At 36.5% G+C, this 15,162-nt stretch overlaps 1 protein-coding gene across 1 annotated transcript in view; it reads right to left on the bottom strand.

The window, feature by feature from the left end:
* Positions 1-10,865: 10,865 nt before the first annotated feature.
* The window catches only part of LOC148860860 (organic solute transporter ostalpha protein (DUF300)), a 64,623-nt gene continuing 60,326 nt past the window's right edge, over positions 10,866-15,162 (bottom strand). Inside the window, exons 5-6 of the mRNA XM_088984698.1 lie at positions 11,719-11,952; positions 10,866-11,633 (exon numbers count right to left, since the gene is read on the bottom strand). Of these exons, the coding sequence (XP_088840824.1) occupies positions 11,271-11,633; positions 11,719-11,952 (597 nt within the window). The 3' untranslated portion in view covers positions 10,866-11,270. The remainder of the gene's footprint in view (positions 11,634-11,718; positions 11,953-15,162) is intronic.

Raw genomic sequence — 15,162 nt, 5'->3', positions numbered from 1 at the left:
AGTATACCACACAACATGAATCAAACATGTATTTCATTTATTTACATTAAATATCAAAAGTACATCAAAACTGATTGAAGCTAAGGGCATAAAAAAACTGTCCAACAATTTATTGGTAACTTCTACTTTCTGGTGTATTGTGTCTGGGGCTTCGACTCATGCGTGTAACTCACTGCAGGGGTTTAGGATAAGCAGATGACTGAGTGACGGAGAAGTAACTCATTACTTGGGGACTTCTACAAGTGTTGCAGCTACAACCATAGGAACTGTAGAGTTAATTTTTAGATAATGAACTATTGTACTAAAAGATTGTCTTTTTGTATATAATTTTTGAAGAAATTTGATTTCTGTTTTAAAACTGTGTGCGGATTGTTCTTTTTAATAATACAATTACTATCAAAAGAAATAACAAATTTCTCGCATATGGAGAACTTGAGAATGGTCTCTATGCTCTTCATCCTTCTCTGGAAACTAATATAGCCGAAACTACGTCGGATGACATCCCCAAGAAAATAACCTGCGATACAGTTAATCCCACGTTCCTGTGGCATTACCGACTTGGTCATATTAGCATAGATCGTATCACAAGGTTGGTAAAGGATGGTCCTTTGGATTTTCTAACCGTAGAAAATTCATTTAACGGTAATCCTGAAAGATGTACAGGCACGCTTGACATTATACATACTGATGTATGTGGTCCCATGAGTGTTAGGACACGTAACCAACATGTTTATTTTATAACATTTACCGATGATTATTCTCGGTATGGTTACGTGTACCTAATGAGACACAAGTCTGAATCATTTGAAAAGTTCAAAGAGTTTAGACAAGAGGTCAAGAAGCAATTAGGGAGAGAAATTAAGACCCTTCGATCGGATCGAGGTGGCGAGTATCTCTCTGACGAATTCATGGACTACTTAAAGGTCAATGGGATAGTATCACAACTAGCTCCTCCTGCTACACCGCAGCTAAACGGTGTTTCAGAGAGGAGGAACGGGATTTTATTGGATATGGTCCGATCACTTCTCGTACACTCAGAGTTACCCACATCCTTTTGGGTTTACGCATTGGAGACTGCGATATACGTACTGAATCAGGTTCCATCCAAATCAGTTCTGAAGACTCCTTATGAGCTTTGGACCGATAAGAAACCAAGTGTAAGACACTTGAAGATTTGGGGTTGTTCGATACATGTTAAAAGAATAAGTGCGGACAAATTGGAATCCAAGACTAGTTGTTGCCTATTCGTAGGCTACCCCAAAGCCTATGTGGGTTACTTATTCTATGACCTGGGAGAACAGAAGGTGTTCTGTAGCCAAAATGCCAATTTCTTGGAAGATGATTACATCCTGAACAATCATCGTCAAGAAGTTGTTCTTGATGAGGAGAGCTCAGGGGTAGTGGAAGATGTCTCACAAGCTCTAGGTAATGACCAACCTAGAAGATCTTCCCAGATTTATAGGCCTCCAATTCGTTTCGGCTATGACTAGGATAGTTACTTGGTGGAAACCACGACTAGTGAGGAGGATCCCATGACTTATACGAAGGCTATGTTAGACATAGATTCCTTGAAGTGGGTAGATGCCATGAGAGCTGAGATAGACTCAATGGAGACCAATGGAGTCTAGACTCTGGTAGATCCGCCCCCTGGGGTCAAAGCAACTAGTTGCAAATGGATCTATAAGAGGAAGAAGGGCCCCAATGGTAAGGTTGAGACCTACAAGGCTCGTTTTGTCGCAAAAGGGTATACTCAGAAAGAAGGAATTGATTATGAGGAAACATTTTCGCCAGTGGTCATGCTTAAATCCATTAGGATCATGCTAGCTGTAGCAACATACCATGATTATGAGATTTGGCAAATGGATGTCAAAACTGCGTTCCTAAATGGAGATCTTAGTGAAGATATCTATATGTAGCAACCGAAAGGTTTTATAGTTGCAAGTCAGAAACACATGATATGTAAATTAAACCGATCCATATATGGACTTAAGCAAGATTCTAGGAGTTGGAACATCCGGTTTGACTCTAACGACAAAAGGCTTGACTTTGAGAAAAATCCAGATGAGCCCTGTGTTTATAGAAAATCCAGTGGGGATAAGGTTACATTATTGGTTTTGTATGTGGATGACATCATTCTACTCATTGGGAATGATGTAGGATTGTTGACCATGGTGAAAGTGTGGCTTTCACAGCAATTATCCATGAAAGATCTTGGAGAAGCCTCCTATATACTGGGTCTTCGACTCTATAGAAATTGATCGAAGAGGATAATAGGATTATCCCAATCTGCTTATATTGACAAGATAGTCAAGAGATACAACATGGAGAACTCCAAGAAATGAAATATTCCTTTCAGGCATAGAGTCACTCTCTCCAAGGGCATGTCTCCTAAGACACTCGAGGAGATTGAGGGCATGAAGGACGTTCCCTATGCCTCAGCCGTAGGGAGCATCATGTATGCCATACTGTGCACTCGTCTTAACATCACTCAGGTAGTGAGTGTGGTAAGTAGATTCCAAGACAACCCAGGGCAGGAGCATTGGACTACTATGAAAAACATACTTAAGTACCTTCAAAGGACAAAAGAGTTTTGTCTGGTATTCGATGGTAGCTCACTACAGATCCAAGGGTATACTGATGCCGACTTCCAGTCAGATCCAGATGATAGAAAGTCTACATCTGGGTATGTTTTCACGATAGGATCATGTGTTGTTTGCTAGAAAAGCAGCAAATAGCGGTCCACGACAGATTCCACAACCGAATCCGAATACATTGCCGCAAGTGAAGCTGCCAAAGAAGTCATATGGATGAAGAAGTTCATTCATGAATTAGGAGTAGCTCCATCTAGCACATCACTCATTCCACTGTTGTTTGACAACACTGGAGCTATCACTCAAGCTAAGGAGTCACGAGCCCACTCGAAGTCGAAGCACATCAAGAGGAAATACCGTATTGCGTGAGTTAGTTAGAAGAGGGGACATCATAATTCAGAAGGTAGCATTAGCGGAGAATGTAGCAGACTCATTGACTAGGCCACTAACACAGAAAGTGTTTGAGAAACATGTGAAAAGCATAGGACTTCGGCTTATACCTGATTAGACTTAAGTGCAAGTGGGTGTTGTTAGACATTGTATGCCCTTAGCTCCAATCAGAATGATGTACATTATGACATTTATTGTAAATGAATAAAGTACATATTTGATTTGTGTTATTATGGTGTGTTTCTGTGTAATACCCTTAAACTGGACACATATGAGACTCGTGTTAGTTTAGAATCTTCATAGCCGTTGGATAGATCTAGGGAGATTTATCCTACCAAGGATAACACTAATGTGCCGCTAAGTTGGTTGGGGTGGATTGTCTCAGTTGCCAGGGTGAGACCTGATGTACATGTAGTGTGGGTTTTCTTGAAACCCTGAACCGGACGAGAATTCCATAATTTTCCTGGACCTTGGAAATTGATGGGCAAAACTGGAATATTACACCTGACCCCTAGACTCGATTATGATACTGCACTAGGTGTCGAATTGGACTGTCTTTGATATGCCAATTAGTGAGATCCTTAGAGGGGGTCAAAACCTAGGTATGTTGGGACAATATGAGAATTCATCTGAGTGGATGATCATAGTGACAGGATCAGCCCCTTTGTCGGACAAAGTGAATGATCGGGGATGCACTCTCTCTGATGGAAACCAAAGCTGTCGGCAACCGATTTCATCCATTGAAATTTGTTTTGAAAAATATATTTATATAGAGATATGCACATATATTATGGTTTCAAAATGTTTGCAAAATGTTTTAATTTTTGGGATCCATGTGAGTAGAGAGTGCAGCGCTGTACCTTGCAGTCGAGGGAGATGTCCTCTCTTGTCGGGCAATGTTTGATCATTATGGGCTGAGAGGTAAAGTTTAAGACCATTGAGGGTAATACCTGATGGGCTAATCTTACATCTGCCCACAGTCCTTGGGTTTTTTATAAGGTGATTTAACCCAATGACCATTTAGTGTAAATGTTGGGCCCATTAAGAGCCCATGGTGATAAACTCACGGGTTCACTGTTTCCTACAATGAATTCGGCCAGGCCTTCTAACAGAGGCTGGACTGAACCCATGTTGATGTGTAGATCAATGTTTGTGTCCCATGCTATACAAGGATACCCAACTGGGCAGCAGTTTGAAGGATGAGTGAGCACATTGACTTAATGGGCCTAAAGCCCAAATCGAACTGGTTTAATATGATTAATTAAAGAGAGGCGGTTCTGGGATTTTGATTAACAGATAGGATAAGGGATTATCCCTATTCACTCAGAGAGTCCAAATCCAAGTAGAGATTTGGATAAGGAAACTCTTAATTAGATTAGGATGGTTGATCTTTATCTGCAAATAAGATAAGTGTTTATCTTTATCTCTTAAAGAGAGTCCAAATCCAAATACAAGATTTGGATTAGGAAACTCCTAATGAGATTAGGAGAATCTCTCTTTAAGGCTATAAATAGAGGAGGGCAAACCCTACTTCACCCAATCAGATTACAGATTCAAGAGAGAAGACAACTCCAATTAGACTAATTGCAATTTTGCCCAACCTTCCTGGAGGGTTCGACTACCCATATGATGGATCTCTCATCCCTTCATATTGGTCCGTCCGATCCGTCTAAATTGATTTTGGACTGGACGGGGTCCAAGCCAAAACCGGTCCATTGATACCCTTACATGTGCCATGCCATTTAAAGGACATGACAGGATGAAGGATGATAGCTAGTCCCCCATTCCGAATCAATTTGGTTGCTTTTGAAGCAATTAAGCAAGTAACTTCCTGCTACCGTTTCCTTTGTTATCTTGCTACGCTTTAGGGTTTTTTCTCTGAAAATTTTCTTCCATTCACTAGCATAAAAATTTGGGAAAATTCCAAATCAGTACCCTGTAGTTTGGCTCGAGTGACAATTTGGTACCCAAACTTTAAAATGCAACAATCCAATACCCGAACTTTCAAAATGTGACAATCCAGTACCTGCCATTAACCAGTCCGTTAATCAGTCGTTAAACGATTTTTGAAAAGTAAAAAATGCCCTAAGAATGCCATCTAATTCTCTTTATCAACCATCCAAACATTGGCAATAAAATGAATAGTTCTAAATTCTAAATTCTTCTAAACAATCACCAACTTTTTTGAATAGAAGATGTTAGGATTTGGGACTGTTCAGTTTTTTGTCAATGTTTGGATGGGTGATAAAGAGAATCAGATGACATTTGAAGGGCAATTTTGACTTTTCAAATGTCACTTAACGGCTGATTAACGGATTAGTTAACGACATGTACTAGATTATCACATTTTGAAAGTTTGGGTACTGGATTGTCACATTTTGAATATTCAGGTACTGGATTATTGCATTTTAAAGTTCAGGTGCCAAATTATCACTCAAGCCAAAGGATGGGTACTGATCGAGAATTTTCCCTAATAATTTTCATCTCTGAATAATCGGTCACCAGTGTAACCGGAAAAGCCATAAACATGTGTATTTCCATTAAATTTTCTAAATTATGAGCACAAATGATATGTCCAAAAACAATTGAATTTGAACCCTCAGCAAAACGAATAAGAATCTCATTAAAGCCCAAAAAATAACACAGTTGAAAACAGAAAAGTAATGCTAAGCAATAGAACACGTCATTTCTCCCATGGAACAAAATAAAGCAGAGTTGGCGTTAATGTCCAGGACGGATTAACTGATTAACTGATCATTTACCAAAAGACGGATTAATTAATTAAGCTCCTGAACCCACATCTTGAACATGCAAGAACAAAATAATGTTTGATGATAAATTAAGACAAAATAAGTAAAAAGTAATGAAAGAAGAAAGTTCAAATCCCTAACTTTTTATTTGCACTGCATATATTTATATTTATTATAAAACACGGTTGAAAAGACAATACTCAAACAGAGATCGTGTTTTTTCAGAATCCAAAAAATGAGTTGTAAAATAGCTAGAAATATATATATATATATATAGTTAGAAAAACTCTACTACAAACCTCGATACTACAGCATCAATGAAACTATTGAAAGAGAACACATCATCTTAAACTACCTTTTCTACCGACAACTAGTAATTTCCTCTGGATTATAGAATCAAACTGAGCCAAAGAATAGTGGAAAGGGCAACCAACACCCGGGGAACTTAGAACCCTAACAGAACCATAAGATAACATTGTACTTGATTGCAATTGCTTTCGAATCTGTTCAACCGAACAGGCTAGGTTTTAAGAAACCCAAAATTAGAGATAGGGTTGAATGATGGATTGAATGGTTCAACTGTCTAAGTCAATAACAAGTTGAAAACATTGAATAAAACTTCATAAATTTATAATCCATTTGAAAATAATAAAAATAAATTAATCACAATAAAAATAATTTAGTTAGTTAAATGAAATAAAATGATAAAAATATTTTTATTAATATAATAAAAATAATCTAATTAATGAAAAGAGTAAGATAAATTAAAAATTAATATAAAACTAATACAAAACTATCTAACAATTATTATTAGTTTTATGATGAATTTTTACTAATTTAAAACAACTTTAGTTCCACTGAAAAACAAAAATTGAATGTAGTTAGTTAAATTTAAGAATTAATAAAAACAAAAATTAATAAAATATTATTAATTTTAAAATACACTTAAAACATTTAAAAATAGGAAAAATTATAAAAAACCTTTTTGGGTTTTCTAAAAAATCCTATGAAACTCCCCTACGTTTTGACCTTAACAAAAACTACACCTATTTTTTTGGGAAAAGGTGCAAATACTTTCCTTTCATTAGTATTCTAAATAATTAATGTTAATATAATGCTTTAAAATACCAAATTTACACAAAACCAACTTCATTAACATAAAATTTATTAAAATACCTTGAAGAGGAAACAAAATTATCCTTTGAAAGTTATCCAACAAAATAAATCAGTGGAGGGTAAAATTGAATTTTAAATTGTATATGATAATGCTGTTAGACAGTTGTATGCCCTTAGCTCTAATCAGAATGATGTACATTATGAATTTATTGTAAATGAATAAAGTACATATTTGATTCATGTTTCTGTGGTGTGTTTCTGTGTAATACTCTTAAACTGGACACTTATGAGACTCGTGTTAGTTTAGAATGTTCACAGCCATTGGATAAGTCTAGGGAGATTTATCCTGCCAAGGCTGACACTAGTGTGCTATCAAATGTTGGGGTGGCCTGTCTCAACTGCCAGGGTGAGACCCAAGGCATATGCAATGTAGGATTAATCGAATCTTTGAACTGGACTAGATTTCTAGTAATTGCCCTGGACCTTAGAGATTGATGAGCAAAACTGTAAAGTTACACCAGACCCCTAGACTCGACTATGATACTGTACTAGATGTCGGATTAAGTTGTCTTTGATATGCTAATCAGTGAGATCCTTAGCGGGGGTCAAAACTTGGGTATGTTGGAACAGTTCGAAAATTCGTCTGAGTGAGTGATCATAGTGACATGATCAGTCCCTTTGTCGGACAAAGGTAATGATCGGGGATGCACTATCTCTAATGGAAACTAAGACTGCCGGTAGCCGATTTCAATCGTTGAAATTTTGTTTTGCAAAATATATATTGATATATATTGATATATACATATATATATATATATATATATATATATATATATTGTGGTTTCCAAATGTTTGCAAAAAAGGTTTTAATTCTCGGGATCCATGTGAGTAGAGAGTGCAACACTATTCCTTGCAGCCGAGGGAGAGGTCTTCTCTTGTCGGACAGTGTTTGATCATTATGGGCTAAGCGGTTAATTGTAAGACCATTGAGGGTAATGCCTGATGGGTTAATCTTGCATCTGCCCACAGTCCTTGGGCGTTACAAGGTGGCTTGGCCCAATGACCACTTAGGATAAGTGTTGGGCCCATAGAGCCCATGTGATGGGTTTCAGGGGGTGCACTGTCCATAACAGTGTATTCGGTCAGGCCTTGTAACAAATGTTGGGCTGAACCCATGTGGTTGATGTGTAGATCAATGTTTGGGTCCCATGCCATACAAGGAAGCCCAACTGGGCAGCAGTTTGGAAGGCTAAGTGAGTACATAACTTATTGGGCCTAAAGCCCATTTCGAATTAGACTAATTTGATCAGTTAAATAAGGGGCGAATTTTGATATTGGATTAGCAGATAGGATTGGGTCTTAATCTTATCCACTCAGAGAGTCTAGATCTAAATATGATTTAAATCTGAAAACCTCCTAAAGAGATTAGGAAAAGGCTAATCTAATTTGCAGATAAGATAAGGGTTTACCCTTATCACTTAAAGGGAATTCTGATACAAATATGATTTGGATCAGCAACTCCTAAAGAGATCACCACCCGTCTTCAAGGCTAAAATCACAAAATAGAGAATTCAGCACATCTGCGAAAATTCTCTCTTGCCGCCTCTTTCCTGCCACCGCCACACCTGCCAGTTCGATCTCCAGTTCAGTGGGAGAAAAAAAAATTGGATTTTGATGTCAGTTCTTTGTGAAGGGACTGATAGGAAGTTGTGCTCACGTGTCGTCCTACTAATTCTTGCGAAGGATTAGGTTCTTGGGAAGAACACTACTGATTATGCTCCATCCTACACTGCGCCATCTTTAGTAAGAGCAGTCTTTGGATCATTCTTGGGCGTAAACACCTTTGTTGGGAGATATTATTTCTCCGTATCATATATATCCCTCTCCTACTGCTTTTGTTCAGATCTGGTTCGGTTTATAGTTTAAGATTGATCTTTGAAAAATATGATTTTTCTAAAATATGGAATACAATTCCTAGTAGAATGGAGAATTTTTTTTTAAATTCGCCCATTTTATTCCGCAAGATTCGGACGTCCATACGATGAATATCTCATCCTTTCAAATGCCTTAATAATGTAAGGGTATTTTGATAAGTTCAATGTCTTTGTTATTGAAAACCAAGGGAAAGGAGCCATTTGCACTTTTTTTTTTCAAAATTATATGGGAAGCCTTTGCTAGGATCATTACACAAACGGTTTATAGAATTGTTATAAAAGGAGACATTTTATAATTTTACCTAAAAATAATACAACATAATAATAAGCCAATAAAAAATAGCATTAAGATACAAAAAAAAAAATACAAAATTATTTAGAGCATAGGAAATTAACCACTATCACTAAAGCACAACTTAGTTTGTGATCAATTCTCAATTTTGCTTATAAATAAACTCAGTCATCCCTAACTATGAAAAGAGAAAATACAAAAGTATAGAAAATCAATAGGAGAGAGAGAGAGAGAGAGAGAGAAGCTTAATACACCAATCAATCTACAGCTTAATTGATTATGCTCCATCCTGTACTGCGCCATTTTCAATAAGAGCAGTTTTTGGATCTTTCCTTAGGCGTAAACACCTTCGTTGGGAGATATTATTTCTCCGTATCAGATGTATTCCTCTCCTACTGCTTTTGTTCAGATCTGGTTCGGTTTATAGTTCAAGATTGATTTTTGAAAAATATGATTTTTCTAAAATAGGGAATACAATTCCTAGTAGAATGGAAAAAAAAAATTTAAATTCGCCCATTCTATTCCACAATATTCGGACGTCCATACGATGGATATCTCATCCTTTCAAATGCCTTAATAATGTAAGGGTATTTCGATAAGTTCAATGTCTTTGTTATTGAAAACCAAGGGAAATGAGCCATTTGCACTTTTTTTTTTCAAAACTATATGGAAAGCCTTTGCTAGGATCATAACACAAACGGTTTATAGAATTGTTATAAAAGGAGACATTTTATAATTTTACCTAAAAATAATACGACATAATAATAAGCCAATAAAAAATAGCATTAAGATACAAAAAAAAATAATACAAAATTATTTAGAGCATAGGAAATTAGCCACTATCACTAAAGCACAACTTAGTTTGTGATCAGTTCTCAATTTTGCTTATAAATAAACTCAGTCATCCCTAACTATGAAAAGAAAAAATACAAAAATTTAGAAAATCAATAGGAGAGAGAGAGAAAAAGAGAGAAAGCTTAATACACCATTCAATCTACAGCTCGATTTGCTACCCTGAAAGAATGAATATAAGAGACACCACTCAGGAACATCGATCAGCCTATTCAAGCTAAGATATCACGAATAGAGAGTCACCATCGATACAAGACACTTAACACTTCAATACCCATATTACTGCTACCAGTGTGCTCTACTCTACATACCCGCTTTCAAATTAACCTCTAACAATTAGTAAGTCGACTCCTCGCCTTGTTAATTGCTTTGTCGCTTTCTATGTTGACCAGCATCATAAGAAGACCTCTAAACAAAAAATAGTACCTGGATTGGATAAGGAGCGAGCACGACTTCATTTCATTTTCTACCTTGCCCCACACCTAATAGATTTCCATTAACCCGCCATTTGACGCCTAGCATTGGCATCCAGGCCACTCACCTTGACGAGCCCGCTTAGCCAAGTTAAAGAATATTTTATCACCACCATTGAATCAAATAGTGAACACCATGTTTAGGATGCTTGTCACTTGGCTAAACATGCAAGACCACTTCCTTTTCTTCCTGGTTCTATTGCTGTTATTGGACCATTTCAACTATTGCATTGTGACATTTGGGGAAACTATTGAATACCCCTTATCTGGTGCTCATTTCTCTGTCATTGTTGATGATTCAGAAGCCGCCAGTTTTCTCCATCAGATGGCTGGATTACAGCCCAGAATAATGCTCAATGAAATAAAGAATAAAAGAAAGCATTTGGCAATCGGATGAAGATGGTCAATGGTGATTGTGCTCATACAAAGGTATTTTATCTGATATGGTTAAGCACTTAAGCTTCATATAGCTAACACAACTTCAAACAATATATATGGGAAGAATGTCTCTATTCAGTACAAGCAAGTCAGTTGGGTTTTAGTCTTTTATCAACAACACATACAACAAATGGACTGGAAATAAAAATAAAGAACGGACCTGTTAAGAAACTTAAAAGAGAATTAAGCCTTGTGACCACATTTACAAGCCTAACCAGAATCTGCAAGCTCCACCCCCCAAGAATGCATGCATACTTGTATAATAGTTGAAAACCAATACACTAAAATTATGGGGGCTTCAACAATCCTCTGAAACTGAAAGATAACTAATATCAGCACACTTACAGGCAAAACCCGCTTCTGTGAGCTTGGGCACCATAACAAGGAGAATATCCAGAACCTTCTCTGATTTGCTGGAACTAAACTGGCTATCCTCACCTATTGCCACTGACATCTGCTGCAGGAACCTTAGCGGGGTAATTTGACAAATCCATATCAATAAGTGATAGATCATATGGCTGAACAAAACTTGAAGTATCCACAAGTAAGGACGACCTCATTGCCTCAGAATCTGTGGAATCCTGCAAGCTATTAGGATTATTGGGAGTGCTGGTACCAGATGAGGAGAGGCTACATAGCTGTATATCATCAATTTTGTTCCCAAACAAGTGTTTATTTCTTCTGACAGTGTCCATCTCCTGGCCTATAGGCACAAAGGTGCGTGACCGGTACTTTGTTGTTCCATCATCACCCTCACTGTGGTTGTAAAGCACATAATCATGGTAAGTAGGTGCAAACTGCAGAAAAGAAAGAGTCTTCAGTCCAAGCAGCAGAGTAAGCAAAAGAAAAGACCAGAGACAAGCATGCATATGCAACACTAACCTGATGCACTGTATCATGGTAGAAATCATTGAACTTCAAAGCATGAGCAAGGCTTGCTGTCAAACCACCCGAGGCACCAATATTTGCACCCGCATATTCTTTGTATGGAAATGCATAAAAATGACCTATAGCTGCAATTAGCATCTCAACACATACTATGAAGTTCTGAAACTCAGCAGCCTCCTCAGCATTCTTGATGTATCTGGACTTTGCAGCAAGAAACACCAGAACACCCTGAAAAAATATTGCATCAAATTGGTTAAAGCCCAATTTCAAAAAAGAAAAAGAAAAAAAAAAACAAAGGTACTGAGACACCGTGTATGTAATCTTTGCCTGCCCCACTGAAATCCCCATTGAACAACTTCATGTTTTGAGTACTCACTAACTGGGTATGGTTGTGGAGAAAAAGATAAAACAAAGAAACAAACTTTCCTTAGTGGCGTAACGAAAAAAAAAAAAGAAAAAGAAAATGAAAGAAAACCCGGTCTTGGGTTTTTCTCTTTATATTCTGTTAGTGCAGACAGAAAACAGTAGGAATCAATTTGAAAAAAGAAAATTGTTGACCCACTCTCTCTCATATTGGCCTCCACTCCTTGTAGCTCTATGCTTCTCCATCAAGACTCTCAACTCATCCGATAGTCATGGAACTCCAGAAAGCATAACCTGTAAGTCACCTCTCTCCATCTCACTCATGCAAAGGTTTAAAACATACATTAAATCTTATTCCTTTAAAATAGTTGGGAAGGGTCAGCAACTGAATCAAGGATTCTCGACAATGCATCGAGGAGAGAAGTTAACAAGTTAATTGCACATTAAGGTAACTACTAAAAATATAATTATTTAAGGCAATAAAAACTACAAATTAAATTGTGATGGCTCGAAATTTTTTGTCTCAAGTAAATATTAGTATATGCAGGTTTTATATTAAAAACCAGATTTTATGTGCCATAAGGAAATCTCAGTCTAACAACCTGAAAATGTCCCAAGAATGTTTAGAACTAGATGGGGAGGAGCTACAGCTAGAATGAAAGATAAGGAACAAAAGGCCTACAGAAAACAGCCCCCATCTCTTTTATTAGACTCAATGGTTTGCTAGAGAAGCCAATTAAAATATTTACTCTCAAGTCCCTAGAATGTCCCTCCTTTACAAACAGCAAGAAAAAGCAAAACGTGTAAGAGTTTCAAAATGCACTCTCCCAACCATCACATAAATATGACCAATGTGATGGGGTTGATGATGAAGATGACATAGCATATCCAGATGATTGTATGACAAAAAGAGAAAAAATAGCATACAAAAAAGCTGTTAGAGTCTCTTGAAGATAGACGGAACAATGATCAATCATGAAGAGTTAATTCAAGTAGACTAAGTAGTGGCCATCAAGGATCTAGTGTTGGTGGTAGTAGTAGACAATGACAAAAGTATAGTATGCATATCGTTCATACAGTGTACGAGAACATTAAGTGCCTATAGACCTACAACTATATCAATATAAAGATGTAGGTCGAAAGAAATTGAAATCAAGGTTTAGTGGTCATGATTTGAGAAAAAAACTGGGAAGAGAAATGACAGTTTTTTCATTTCAATCATATTCCTACCAATGTTGCCAACTCTCCTGTGATGAAGTGGCAAGAAGTGGCCAAGGTGTAAAGCCACCCACCCCTTATGAGATAATGGGCCCTTATTTGGATGAAGAAGGGAGTGAAATAGAAGTATATATAAAATCTCTTAAGCTGAATTGGCCTAATATGGGGTAACAATTGTGTGATGGTTGGACAGGTCCTACAAGGTTGTCTATTATTAATTTTATGATGTATTGCAATGGAAAGACAATATACACATCCATTGATGTGTTAAGAGATAAAAAAATTAACCATATATTTACAAGTTGATGGCATGTATTGCTAATGAGGTAGGACTTGAAAATGTGATGCAGATTGTGACAGACAATGGAAGTAATTATTTGAATGTAGGAAAAGAGTAATGGATAAATACAACATATTTTGGACTCCATGTGCTGCACATTGCCTTGACTTGATGATAGAAGAAATCAGAAAGAGGAAATTAATGAAGACCACCATTGATAGTGCAAGAAAAATAACAAATTTTATCTACAACCATGGTCTGCTTCTTGCTATGATGAGAGAACAGTGTAGAGGGAACAATGTTCGACCAGGGGTGACACGATTTGCTACAAACTTTATTGCTCTTAAAAGCATTAAAAAACATAGGCAATGTCTGAAAATTTTATTTAACTCTAGAGAATGGGAAGAATGTGACCTCAATAAGAAGCCTGAAGGTAAAAAAGTTGAGGAAATAGTTTGTAGCAATTCATTTTGGGATTCAGTGCATAATGTGGTTAAGATCTTGGAGCCTACGTATTAGGTTTTATGAATGGTTGATGGTGATACATGGCTAACCATGGGCTTAGTGTATGAGGCTATAAGACTTATGAAGGAGTTTACTAGAGACGTTACTCCAAGATCTTATCAGGGGTACTGAAAGATCATAGATGAAAGATGAATAAAACAACTTAAGCACCCCCTTCATGAAGTTGGTAAATATTTTGCTTCTATCATTTTATTTATTTATTTTTATAATATTATCAAATTTTATAATTTTAATTTTTAAATGCATGTCAACTTATTTTTGAATCCAAAATATCAATACAAATATGAACTTGGGGATTGTGCGGATTTATTGAAAGCATTACAAGATGTCATTGAAATATTAGAACCAAGTCCTAATAGGCAAGCTGATTGCATGATAGAAGCAATACATGCAAATTGTGATGATTAAGCATATAAGCATATATATTACTTATTATATTTTTAATATTATTATTATTATCAACTATTTGTCAATTGTCACCTACCCTGTCTTTGTAGGTGTTAAAATTTTGGAATGCAATTGGCTCATTTAGAAGGCAATCCGTCATTAGTTTAAGAACAAAAATGCACCCAGGTAGATAATATCATAATGCCAAAGCTCAAAGCTCAATTATAGAGTGTCTATTAGTTTTTTAAATTAGATTTCATGATTCTATTTATAAATATAGTTGAACAACTAAATTGACAGAAAAAAAAAAAATATTTATAGTTGAATGGTGGATGACGTATGGACTTAATGCTCCAACTTTGATACATATAATTGTACGTGTGTTATCTCAAACAGCTACATCATTAGAATGTAAAAGAAATTGAAGCACGTTCTCTCTTATCCACACAAAACAGCGAAACTACTTGAGTCATGAAAAGCTTAAAAAATTAGTTTTATCCACTACAACTTAAGGCTCAAGGCCAAACATCTTAAAGGTGACAAAGAAAAAGAAATTTATACTTATCCTTTGAACCTTCTAGATGTATATGCTGAAGACGAAAAGAACCCACTTTATGAATGGATAAAGTCTCTTGAGCCTTTGCTAGATGAACCAAGTGGAAGAC

The sequence above is a fragment of the Nelumbo lutea genome, chromosome 4 (assembly GCF_056320005.1).
Source record: "Nelumbo lutea isolate HS-2025 chromosome 4, American lotus-T2T, whole genome shotgun sequence".
NCBI lineage: Eukaryota > Viridiplantae > Streptophyta > Magnoliopsida > Proteales > Nelumbonaceae > Nelumbo > Nelumbo lutea.
This window is presented reverse-complemented; position numbering and strand designations above follow the sequence as displayed.